Here is a 12,180-nt window from a genome sequence, read left to right as displayed (position 1 = left end):
GACAACCCTACCTATTGGTTAAGGTACACTAGGCACCTGGCCCTTGTCAGCTCTCTGTTTCTCAGTGCATTTGATTTAACCACCTCAGATAATTTCAGAAAAGTGACAATAACTCTTAAGTATAAACTAATGCACAGAAAACTCCCTTGGCATCCCCAACAAATCAGACTCTCAAGCAGCATCTTTCTAAAATAAATCACATTGAGATTAACACAAAATTTGTTTCTCTTACTCTGAAAACTTTCTGGACAAGATTCTGCTCTCAGTTCTTCCAGTGTACGTTTGGGGGACCTTCACTGACTTTACTGAGCAAATCTGGCCAAATATGAGACTATAACTATTAAAAATAAAAATAAATTAGTTCTTTCACTGCCTTTACTGCGATATCTTGCCAAATTGGGGTTAAAGGTAATCTTGAAACAGTGTAGGAGCGGTGTTCCACTAGGGACTTTGCTCTTGATATTATGTACTTGTGATGAGGTACTAAGGTGCCCAATTTTACAACTTTAACAGTTATGTGACTTGCAAAGTCCTGTGACAGAATTGTGCCGATGGCAGTTTAGGATTAATTGATGAAAATAGAATCTGGGGATCCAAGTTTGATCGCACCCCAGGGTAAATAGGGAGTAACTCCATTGAAGTTGGTGGCACAAGGGGATTAACTGGGTGAAATTAAAAAGTACAGTTAAACTGAGAATATAGAAATATTCCAACTAACGTGTATGCTGGAAGGGAGGAGACATCAGGGTACTTTAGTGATATGAATACAGCAAGCATGCTGGCAGTTCCAATTTCAGCTCTGACACTGACTCTGTAGCCTTGGGCAAAACATTTAACTTTTCTGCTGTTTCCGCATCCATAATATGATAATATTGACCTCACAGGGGTATGTGAGGATTAATAACTGAAACCTGTGCCTTTGGTGGCCATTATTATCAGGTTACATTGTCCTTCATGGACCAAATTCTCCACCAGCTTATGTGGGCACAACTCCACTGGTTTCAATGGGACCATTTATGCAGATGGTGAACGTGACCCAATATGTGCTATTATTGTTGTTTACATTATCTATTGCACTATGGAATAACCTTCCTGGAGCAGTATTAGACATCATATTGCTTGATAAAGAACCTAGACTGGACAGCATAAACCTGCATTGGAAAATGGATTAATGAGATGCCCTAATCAGTCTTTTCCATGATTTCCTCTCCAGTAGGTCCCTAATAGTAATACTTCTCAATACGATTAATAATATTATTTGTTTTATATAGAGCCTAGAGGCCCCATTGTACGAAGCACTATACAAACACAAACACACATTTCCTGCCTTTACAATCTTATATATGTATTGTGTTGTTCTTCTCTAAGTCTGAGCAAGATGAACCTTCTTTCTCTCCTGATGAAAAAGTCTTTTAGTTCTGACCCAGAACTTGCAGAGATTAGGCAGCTAAACGGTGCTACTGTAGGGACAGACAGGATGAAAGAACCAACCACATTTTATTGCCTTTGGCTTATTTTTAATCCATTTCCATAAAGAGTTCTCCTTCTACGCCACACTTACTGACATTATAAATCAATGCAGAAATTCAGGAAGGCATTAAACCCGAAATCCAGATAAATGGTGCCTAACTGTTATACTCAAATTATTCTAGCAAATGTGTCAAGTATCATCTTCCATTTTTCAAATCTACCCAGAATATCTTTTACAAAACAATACAAATGTTTGCAATCTGGGCCTTCCCAATGAAGTTATGGGTTTTTTTTAGGTCTGAAGTGGTTTTATTGCATTCGCTTTTGATTCTTTCCTAAATAAGGGCACTGCAACTGCAGCAGCCACCCTCAAATCCTCTAACTGGGGCCCATATAGTATTCTAGTCTAGTATAGCCCCTATATTATTTTGTAAATTGTATTTATTACACTAGTGCCGAAGGACCAACCAAAAGTGGGGCCCCATTGTGCTAGGTCCCGTACAAACTCAGAACTGTAGACAGTCTGTGCCCCAAAGAGCTTACACTATGAACAGACAAGACAGGGGCAAGGCAGGACAATCCCACTCCCATTATCATGGTATGAGAGGACCCTTCAGCAGTGGATGAAGCAATGTGACAAGCATCTGTCACAAGTGGAACTGAATCTTCCACCTCTGTGCAGCATTCTCAATGATATCAGAATAAAGGCACAATCGCGTTTAGAACCTAATCCTTCTTTGTGTTGCATTGGTGTACTGAGAGGAAGAGGGCACAAAATGCCTCTTTCTCCCACCATGTGCCTGTAAAACAATAGAGCTACAGTTTCAACCTCGAGCTGAGGAGAGCACTAAGATGAAGGCCCTGTTACAACACCTGCCAGTGTATCCCACTCCAAGGGACACATGTTCTGCTAGCTGGAAGACCCAAGTAGGCCGTTAGCATGTATGCTGCAATGTGAAGCATTTGCTAATTGGTGATCCAAGCTGCCCCCCATGGCAGCAGTAGCAAAGTGCTCCCAATCATGTGTTTGCCCCCAAACATCCTGAGCCATCCTGACCCACACTTGCAGGATGGCTTTGGGAATTCCTGAGTGTCCAGCAAAATTCTGTTCTGTCCCTCCACAGAGTAATTAAGGCAAGTGAGGACGGGATTTAGGTATCAAAAGTGTTCACCAGCCTTGACAAGCATTTTGGGCAGGACTTGGCAAAACAGCGCAGTTTGGTAACAAATCAATGTGGATTTACATCTATAGGATCAAAAAAGGTCACGTCTTAGTTACATTGCTGAGTAGAGATGGAAACTGTGTTGTAAATTATGAAGAATGATGCAGTGATTTCGTGTCATGCTGTTTATTCTAACTTCTAAGTGAAATTGCTTTGAACTTCTGACTCTTAAAAATAAAAGGCACAAACTAATAACATGCATTTTCCTGCAGACTTGTCATTCAAAGAAGTAAAAATGGCATCAACAGCACACATCTCTGAGGAAGAGATGACAGACTTGAGAGAAGCTTTCAATAAAATCGGTGAGTACAGTTAGCATGTTACATACGACACAAGGTGAAGTTGTATTGTATCCCTCTGTACTGACCAGCTTCAGTACTGTCATACTGTGAAATCGAAACTATATGAAGTAATGTTCATACAACTGCAGTCCTTTTCAAAGGAAACCACTTCAGCCTGCCGTAGCTTTCTGGGAGTACAGTATTAGCATTCCTGTGCTGAATGAAGATAGCAGAATAATTAGAAAATAATTAGAAAACCTTTTTGAAAATGATACATGAAGTATTTTAAAGTATTTTCACCCAAACATTTATTTAAGGCAAATTACTGAGAAGACAAAACAAGGATTTTTGATATAATATAATACATTTGTTCACATCCCTTAGGGAAACTGAAACAAAGGGAAATTTAAAAAACCTCAAATGTACAGCCCTTTTCCTTGATCCTTTAGTGCTCTATGTGTGTTTTTAAATTCATATCCCCTTTTCTACTTTTAAGCCCCATTCTGTTTTTCTCTACTTACACTGGACCATCTTTCTCCCCTAATTCTTAGAATCTGCATTTCTGTCTTTCACAGCTCACTTAGGGTACATCTTCACTACCCGCCGTATCGGCGGGTAGCAATTGATTTCTCGGGGATCGATATATCGCGTCTCATCTAGACTCGATATATCGATCCCCGAACGCGCTCCTGTCGACTCCGTAACTCCACCAACCCAAACGATGGTAGCGGAGTCGACATGGGGCGCCACGGACATCGATCCCGCGCCGTAAGGACGGTAGGTAATTCGATATAAGATACTTCGACTTCAGCTACGTTATTCACGTAGCTGAAGTTGCGTATCTTATATCGATTTACCCCCGTAGTGTAGACCTGCCCTTAGTCTCAGCCATTAAGTCCTTTCATTGCTACCAAGCATTTTCCCTCTCTCAGTCCTGATCTCTCTAGGTCCTCTTCTCTCCACTGTGAGACAGACATTGAAAGGACACTCTTCCCAATCCCAAATTAATCCATATTTCTGTTGCTAAGAAGCAGCGTCAGATGTAGATCCTATGTGGCTTTGCAGCACATGGCATGGTCAATTTCCAACTCAACTCAGGAAATCACAATATATACTTCTTTGAAATCTCTGGGCAAATGAAGACTACAAAACAAAATTTGGATTATATATATATATACTGAGAGTATAGGAGAGTTTATTACAAATAACAAGTTGCTATCATTTTCATATGTCAAAGAAAAAATCTGTCTACATGACATCTAAATAGTTCCAACATATAAATCCCCTCATTAAAAATTCCTTACAAATCACAATACGCTGTAATACAACTGAAGGTTTCATTTTTAAATTCCATAGAGTTCTGCATTTTGATGCCAACGGCTAAACATTTGCATGTACAGGACCCGCACCAAAGCAAAATGAGAAGCAATGAAAGAATGGGACAATATTGGAATTATCATACTTCTGTTATTATTTGCCTGCTACTGTTCCATGTAACATGCAAAGTTACTGTCATGGAAAGAGATTAGAGCAATAAAATTATGTTACTAATTTTTCTCATTTGCGTAATTTGTACATTCGAGAGCAATTTGTGGATAGTCATTTTGCATATTTTCAGAAATGCTCCTACAGACAAGAACAAAGAGTCCTTAAAGACTAACAGATGTATTGGAGCATAAGCTACAGACAGGGTAATCTCTGCCTAACTCACTCTCATTTCGGGCCTTAATAAAAGAATGTAGTAGGAGAAAGCTAATAACTTTTGGTTTTGAGTTTGTTTTTGTTTATTTTGTAAAAACCATTAATTCAGCATAAATTTTATAAATTCAAACTATAAATACATCCACATATTGTGCTGCTACCGTAATATATATCCAACTAACATGCAAATTATTCCTTCTTTTTTTGTTTGATGGATATAAACTTTCGCTGGGGTTGAAAAGGTCACTGCAATTGTTAAAAATAATTTACTATATTTTTGTTATAAGGTTAAAAAATCATTACATATAATTCACATTTCCTGAAAAAAAGCTTTTCTGTGCAGACAGGTTCATTAAGCTGTTTTTTTCCTTTACAGACATTGATGGAAATGGTTTCATAAGCAGTTGTGAATTAACAGAGCTTTTCAAAGCAGCCAATCTGCCTCTGCCGGGATATAAAATCAGAGAAATCACTCAGAATTTGATGGCCACGGGAGAGCAAAACAATGAAGGAATCAGCTTTGATGAATTTATTGCAGTGAGTAAAATGTTATTTTGGAGAATATCCTCTAAAAAGGGAATTCAGAAAAAAACAGTCTAACTTTCAAAACTAGAGCTGGTCAGGAATTTTCTGTCAAAATGATTTTTTGGTGGTAAATGCAGTTTCCACAAACTGGGACAAAAATAAATGTCAAAGTATTGGAATTTCCTGCAGGAGGGAAATTTCAGAATTTCACTTATCTCTGTTCAAAACTTAAACTTCTAAGGGCTTGTCTCCAGAATACAAAGACTCTGTAGATTCCTAATACTCTTTAACTTCCTATTCATTAGTTAAAATATACAAAAATTCAAAGGTCCCAATTCTGCAAAAGCAGCCACAAGTGCGAACTCTTGCTTCTGTGCAGAGTGTCCATTCAAGTAATTATTATTACAGATTATTTATTTATTCAATGCCCACATTGTTTTCAGCTCTGAAAAAAACAGAGGACAGCATGGTCCCAAGAAACTTACAACCTAAAAGCTCATAGTTTTACTCTAGTTTTATAGCTTGCAATTTTAAAATCACTTTGTGTATTTTGAAAGATTTTCCAGGGCCTGAAGAGCACAGATGTCGCTAAAACCTTTCGAAAAGCAATCAATAAAAAGGAGGGGATTTGTGCTATCGGTGGAACTTCAGAACAGTCCAGTGTTGGAACCCAACATTCTTATTCAGGTATGTAGAGTCAATTGATATAGGTAGTAACTGCAACTAAATGGTCCCTTGGAGATCATTTCATAACTGTCTGTGTGAAAAGCCTTAGGGAATTGCAGTATCGGTAAGGGTGACTTAGAATTGGCATATTTTGGACAAACTGTAATAAAGCAGAAGAGAAGTAAGAGCAGTATTTTGGCCAAAAATGCAACCTCCCTTATTTTAAATAATTATTCGATTCTCAGGTGGAATAGATAAGTATCAGAAAAGATGCCAAATCCTTTTTAATAAGAACTGAGATTTTCATGTCAAGAGAATTGGTAAAAGTTTAGGCTCCAAATTGATAGATCTGACCTTTTGCTTGCAGAAGAAGAAAAGTACGCCTTTGTGAACTGGGTTAACAAAGCCCTAGAGAATGATCCTGATTGCCAACACGTGCTCCCAATGAATCCAGACACTGATGACCTCTTCCAGGCGGTTGGTGATGGCATCGTGCTGTGGTAAATACCACCTATGTTTTCCTACACAGTTAGGCCTTGACCCTGTGAAAACTGATGCATGTGCTTACCTTGAAGTACACAAGCAGTTGCATTGCCTTTCGAGTTAGGCACATGTGTAATTCTTGCAGGATCAGGGCCCTAGTGATGCTCTTTCTCACACATCTTTTCTCTTGAGACGATAAACATTTTTTTAAACTATTGTTTATAATTGAAAAATAGGTATTTTGTATGTTAAAAGTGACTGTCTCTGTCCATTAGAATCAGGGGAGAAATAACGGAGCCAACAGGAGTGAGCCTGAGTAGAGAATGAGTAAAAACTGGGTAAGGACCTCAGAATATAGAACCCAGTGAGTTTTATCTACTTATTTGCATATCTGAAATGTGCCTGCATTACCCGACATGAGCCAAATCCTGGAGTTCTCACTCAGTCCTTACTCATATACAATTCTTATGTAGGATTAGTTGGAGATTTAGATTAATAAGGACTTCAAGACTTGGCACAATGGAAATTTTGCTTAAGATAAGAACGGAATAACTTAGTAAGGGCTTCAGGAGTTGGCTCCACCTTTTCTATTAAATGATACTGAAACACAACCAACCTGCCTAAATGTGAAGGGCTCTGACCAGCCCAAGGCTTTATAACTTACTGTGAAAGAACTATATTGTTAGATGCAAAGGGAAAATTCCATGTCAATCATGCCCAGTAAACACATGAATGTATAGTTCTTTTTCTTCTGTATTAACTATGTTTTGTAATAGTAATAAGAAACCTGAGACAGGGAATTTCTAGGGGGCTCCTGTCTAGAGGCATGCGAAATATTTGTGATGCAAAAATTATGGTTTTCACATTTTCTTGTGAATGTGAAATTCTGCTGAAGTCTGCTTATTTTTTGAGCAAAATGGAGGCCATTTTTGTACAGACTGGTCCATTTTTGAGTGAACAATGTGTCAAAAATGTGTGTAAATTTGAGGATTTGTTTGCAGTTGTAGACAATGAAAATAGCTATATTTTTCAAATTTTGCATAAAATATTTGGAGGTAGAGGGTGAAAAGCAACACGAAACGGTGAATATTTTGACATGAATTTTCACAAAATGAACATTTTGAATTTCACACAGGTTTACTTTTTTGCCCTTTTTGGCCACTATTCAATATATCTGCTTGTCACCTTCCCTGCCTCCACTGGTTAGGAAAAAGCTGTGCTAAATATTGCAGTATGTGTGTATATGAGTCTGTGTGGGGGTGGGGGATGGGTGGGGAGCGAGAGACTATCTACAGTGTTCCTGGACTTTCTAATGCACTAAGCAAGTTCTTGTATCAATTCAGCCTCCGGATATCTGATCAACATGTCACACTCTGCACTGATTAGGTCTCAACTGGCGTATTGTGTCCAGTTCTGAGTGGCACATTTCAGGAAAGATGTGGACAAATTGGAGAAAGTCCAGAGAAGAGCAACAAAAATTAAAGGTCTTGAAAATATGAACTGTGAAGGAAGATGGAAAATATTGGGTTTGTTTAGTCTGGAGAAGAGAAGACTGACAGGGGAAATGATAAGAGTTTTCAAGTACATAAAAAATTGTTACAAGGAAGAGGGAGAAAAATTGTTCTCCTTAATCTCTGAATATAGGACAAGAAGCAATGGGCTTAAACTGCAGCAAGGGAGGTTTAGGTTGGACATCAGGAAAAATGTCCTTGCTGTCAGGGTGGTTAAGCACTGGAATAAATTGCCCAGGAAGGTTGTGGAATCTCCATCATTGGAGATTTTTAAAAGCAGGTGAGACAAACACCTGTCAGGGATGGTCTAGATCAGTGGTTCCCAAACTTGTTCTGCTGCTTGTGCAGGGAAAGGCCCTAGCAGGCTGGGCCGGTTTGTGTACCTGCCACGTCCGCAGGTTCGGCTGATCGCGGCTCCCAGGGGCCGCAGTTCGCTGCTCTGGACCAATGGGAGCTGCTGGAAGTGGCGCAGGTCAAGCCACTGCTTCCAGCAGCTCCCGTTGGCCTGGAGTAGCAAACCACAGCCACTGGCAGCCGCGATCGTCCGAACCTACGGACGCGGCAGGTACTCAAACCGGCCCCTACACAAGTGGCGGAACAAGTTTGGGAACCACTGGTCTAGATATTACTTAGTCTGGCCAGGAGTGCAGGGGACTGGACTAGATGAGCTCTTCAGGTACCTTTCACTCCGATGATTCTATGATTTTATGGTGAAGGTTCAAAATGACTTTGGTGTAGGCAAAGGCAGCAAAGAGTCCTGTGGCACCTTATAGACTAACAGACGTATTGGAGCATGAGCTTTTGTGGGTGAATAACCACTTCATCGGATGCATGGGACAAAGTGACAAAGTGTAGGCAAAGTGACATATTTCTCACTTGTGTTTATTCTTTAATTTACAGTAAAATGATCAACTTTTCAGTGCCAGATACAATTGATGAAAGAACAATCAACAAAAAGAAGCTCACTCCATTCACTATACAGGTACTGAAACATCAAGTATAAATGCTGAGTCTCCGTTATGTAATTAATTAGGTGTAATGCTATAAATTTCATGGCCCTGCACAATGCAGCCAGACACAGTTTGTGGCAAAGTAGGGTACTTGAGCTGCAATTCTGCAAAGATTTATATCCATGCTTAATTTTGAACTTGAGAATGATCCCATTGAAGTCAATGGGACTACTCATGTGCTTGTAATTAAGCAAGGTATAAATCTTAGGACGCTGCCTCTTTTGCCCCTCCCCCCCATCGTCAGCCTTGGGGGCCAAAAGGGGCAATGATCCTTAAAGTGCTGCCATGGAAGTGCTTTAATGTCAGCTGCGTACAGGCCGGTACTGGTGGCCACTTTTTACCAGTACGCTGTACCGGCCTGTACCGGCCCACTTTCATCCCTGATTAAATGACACCTGAGTACTTTGATTAAGTCACTTGCCCATGGTCACACAGGAATTCTGTGGCAGAGCCAGAAACTGAACCCACATCTCCTGAGTTCCAGTTTAGTGCCTTAATCAAAAGGTCATCCTTGCTCTAGAAAATACCACATATGTGAAAGATGGCTGAGTTAACATTGTTGGGCCCTTAGTGTTTGCATTTTCTTTTGTGATGGTTATCTGTTCAACCAGCATGTTGGATTCATTTGGTAACATACATTGCGTGCATGTGTGCACACCTTCATTTTTAAAAGATGAACTGGAAAACAATTCTACCTGCCAAGATCTAAATTCAAGTGTATTCTATTTCCTTTACAATAGTATGTAGAGATACATTGTTCTATATACAGTATATATGTACCTCTGTACCAGTATATAAATAGATATCTACTATATATGTACACAAAACTGACTGTAGCCTTCAATTACTCTGATTAAATGGAACATTAGCCAGGCTCAAGTAAGCTTAGAAGCCATTAAATTGGGTTTCTGTGCTGCAGTCCACATTTTTTCCAGTTTTAATCCTCTTGGTCAGCAGCACATCTTATTGATGGAGCACGGATCAATCCCTGTCAGATTTAGACATGATTTAATCAATATAGCTTATGCTTTAACTTAACCCTTTTACAACTGTCAAATAAAGAGAGGGTGATTATTTTTAAATGCTATAAATTTTTCAGTTTATGACAATTTACGCTTTGTGTCCCAGTGTATTTTCTACCTAATCGAATGTACCTCTCACGCTCACGGTGGTGAAATCCATGTGATAAATTGCAGAGCCAGGAAACAAATGGCATTTGTCATGCACCTTTGCCTGCCTCACTGCCCTCTGCCCACTAGTCCATCTCCCCACGGACTTATTCGAACAATCCAAACCTTCGAGCAGATTCAAACTGCCCTTTTGAAAAAAGAAAAGAAAAGGAAAAAAAAGCCACCTGCCCAAAATATTTCTTCTTTCTATCCCACCACCTTGATATATTGAAATTCCTTCTTTCCACCCTACACTCCTCAAAATATGGATTTTCTCTCTCATCCCATATTCCACCAATGTAAACACCAGAATGAGAAATCTCCAGACAAGGACAAGTGCGGGGCTTAAAGTCCAATATCTTGTAACACTTCAGGACAAGAAACAGAAGCTTTTTAATTTTGCAAAGGAGAGTTTCCCTGTGCTGCAGAAGGGCACAGGACTTGCTTTTACTCCTGGGAGTTCTAAGCTATCACACCCTAGGCCCTGATCTGAAAAGGGTTATACCTAATTTTGCTCACTATATTTCCACTGAGTTCCCCACCCCCTCTTTAGTTCTTCTCCTCCCTCCCCTCCACTATTTAGTTATTGCATAATAAGAAACCTCTCTCTCTCTCTCTCTTCAGGAAAATTTGAACCTTGCCTTAAACTCTGCCTCAGCCATCGGGTGCCATGTTGTTAACATTGGGGCTGAAGACTTAAAAGAAGGGAAACCTTACCTGGTCTTGGGCCTCTTATGGCAAGTTATCAAAATTGGCTTGTTTGCCGACATTGAGCTCAGCAGAAATGAAGGTACATGCGGTGCACTCTCCCAAACCAGTGCTCTCATCTTTAGAAGTGTTATTTCAACGAGTCCTGTGGACTCGTAGGGCTTATCTCCACTTACTGGAGGAATTGACACACGGCGATCGATCCACTGGGGGTCGATTTAGTGGGTCTAGTGAAGACCTGCTAAATTGACCGCCGATCACTCTCCCGTCAGCACCAGTACTCCACCGGAATGAGAAGCATAAGGTAAGTCGACGGGAGAGTTTCTCCTGTGGATCCAGCGCAGTGTAGACATTGCAATAACTCAACCTAAGATACATTGACTCCAGCTACATTATTCACGTAGCTGGAATTGTGTAACTTAGGTCGACTTAGCCCCATTGTGTAGATCTGTCCTTAGTCAAGTCTTCATTGCCTCTCCTCTTCACTACTCTGATTCATCCAGTTCTAGTCTCCATAAGCCCAGAGGCTCCAAACTTTCAGTCCAACCAAAATGTGTATCCTTGTCTCCTTACCTACACCTGGGATCAGGAGCACATCAGGCTATAGTCAGGAAGCCCTGCTGGTTTCCTGTTCTTCATAGAATCCAGTGCTATATCTCCTTTCTCTTAAAAATTCTCTGTGAACCTGCCTCAACATGACACACGCACACTGCTCTCCAACCATATATTTTCCTGCTGCTTCTTTCCCTTCACCCCTGGTTTTGATACCTAGTCACCAACACTTCTTATAACCCATACTACCACTGCCTCTGCCATCTCCCTGAACATATTGCTTGGCTTCTTCATTCTCCCCTGCACACTGCTGTCCTGCTGAGGGCTGGCAGTCCCACTGGCATCTCCAGTTGCAGAGAATGGCTCCATTTTCCTCTCTTTCACTTATTATATAGTGATGGTATCTAGAAGAGGCAGCAAAGCTCACTCTTCTTCCTTGTTCCCAGCTGTTTTTAAAGGCCTCCAGGCTCTCCTTGCAATGATGAACCTGGCCACTTGTAGAAACAGCTGGAAACAAAGGAGGGAGCCAGCCCCAGGTGACCAGCCAGATCTGTAAATCACCAGCCATTGCTCCAGAGACTACCAGTGATCCATAAACCACAGCTGGGAATTTCTGGACTATTCATACCCTACTTTCTAAACCGCCTTGCTCTCCATACTGATCCTCTTCATTCTTCCTGAAACTTAGCCTTTGTACCCCACTTCACCACTGCCCGGCGACATCTGTAGATGTTACATGCATGAGACAATACACTGTAAGCTACAAATGTTGCTTTTCTTTGCATGTTTAGTGTGCAAAAAGCTGGAAAGCATTCTGTGTCACTTGTGAATGAACAATGCTCTAATACAGGGCTCGGCAACCTTTCAGAAGTGGTGTGCCG

At 40.5% G+C, this 12,180-nt stretch overlaps 1 protein-coding gene across 3 annotated transcripts in view; it reads left to right on the top strand.

Annotated features, from left to right (window-relative positions):
- Window positions 1-12,180, top strand: part of LCP1 (lymphocyte cytosolic protein 1) — a 60,695-nt gene that overhangs the window by 34,521 nt on the left and 13,994 nt on the right. For all 3 annotated transcript variants that reach the window (XM_045013464.1, XM_045013454.1, XM_045013473.1), the window contains exons 2-7: window positions 2,906-2,995; window positions 5,052-5,212; window positions 5,758-5,887; window positions 6,234-6,366; window positions 8,761-8,842; window positions 10,664-10,829. In XM_045013464.1, coding sequence (XP_044869399.1) covers window positions 2,929-2,995; window positions 5,052-5,212; window positions 5,758-5,887; window positions 6,234-6,366; window positions 8,761-8,842; window positions 10,664-10,829 — 739 coding nt within the window. In that variant the 5' untranslated portion in view covers window positions 2,906-2,928. The remainder of the gene's footprint in view (window positions 1-2,905; window positions 2,996-5,051; window positions 5,213-5,757; window positions 5,888-6,233; window positions 6,367-8,760; window positions 8,843-10,663; window positions 10,830-12,180) is intronic.

This window comes from Mauremys mutica, chromosome 1, assembly GCF_020497125.1.
Source record: "Mauremys mutica isolate MM-2020 ecotype Southern chromosome 1, ASM2049712v1, whole genome shotgun sequence".
In the NCBI taxonomy this organism is placed as follows: Eukaryota; Metazoa; Chordata; order Testudines; family Geoemydidae; genus Mauremys; species Mauremys mutica.
Note: the sequence above shows the minus strand (reverse complement) of the source record. Positions and strands in the feature narration are given on the sequence as shown.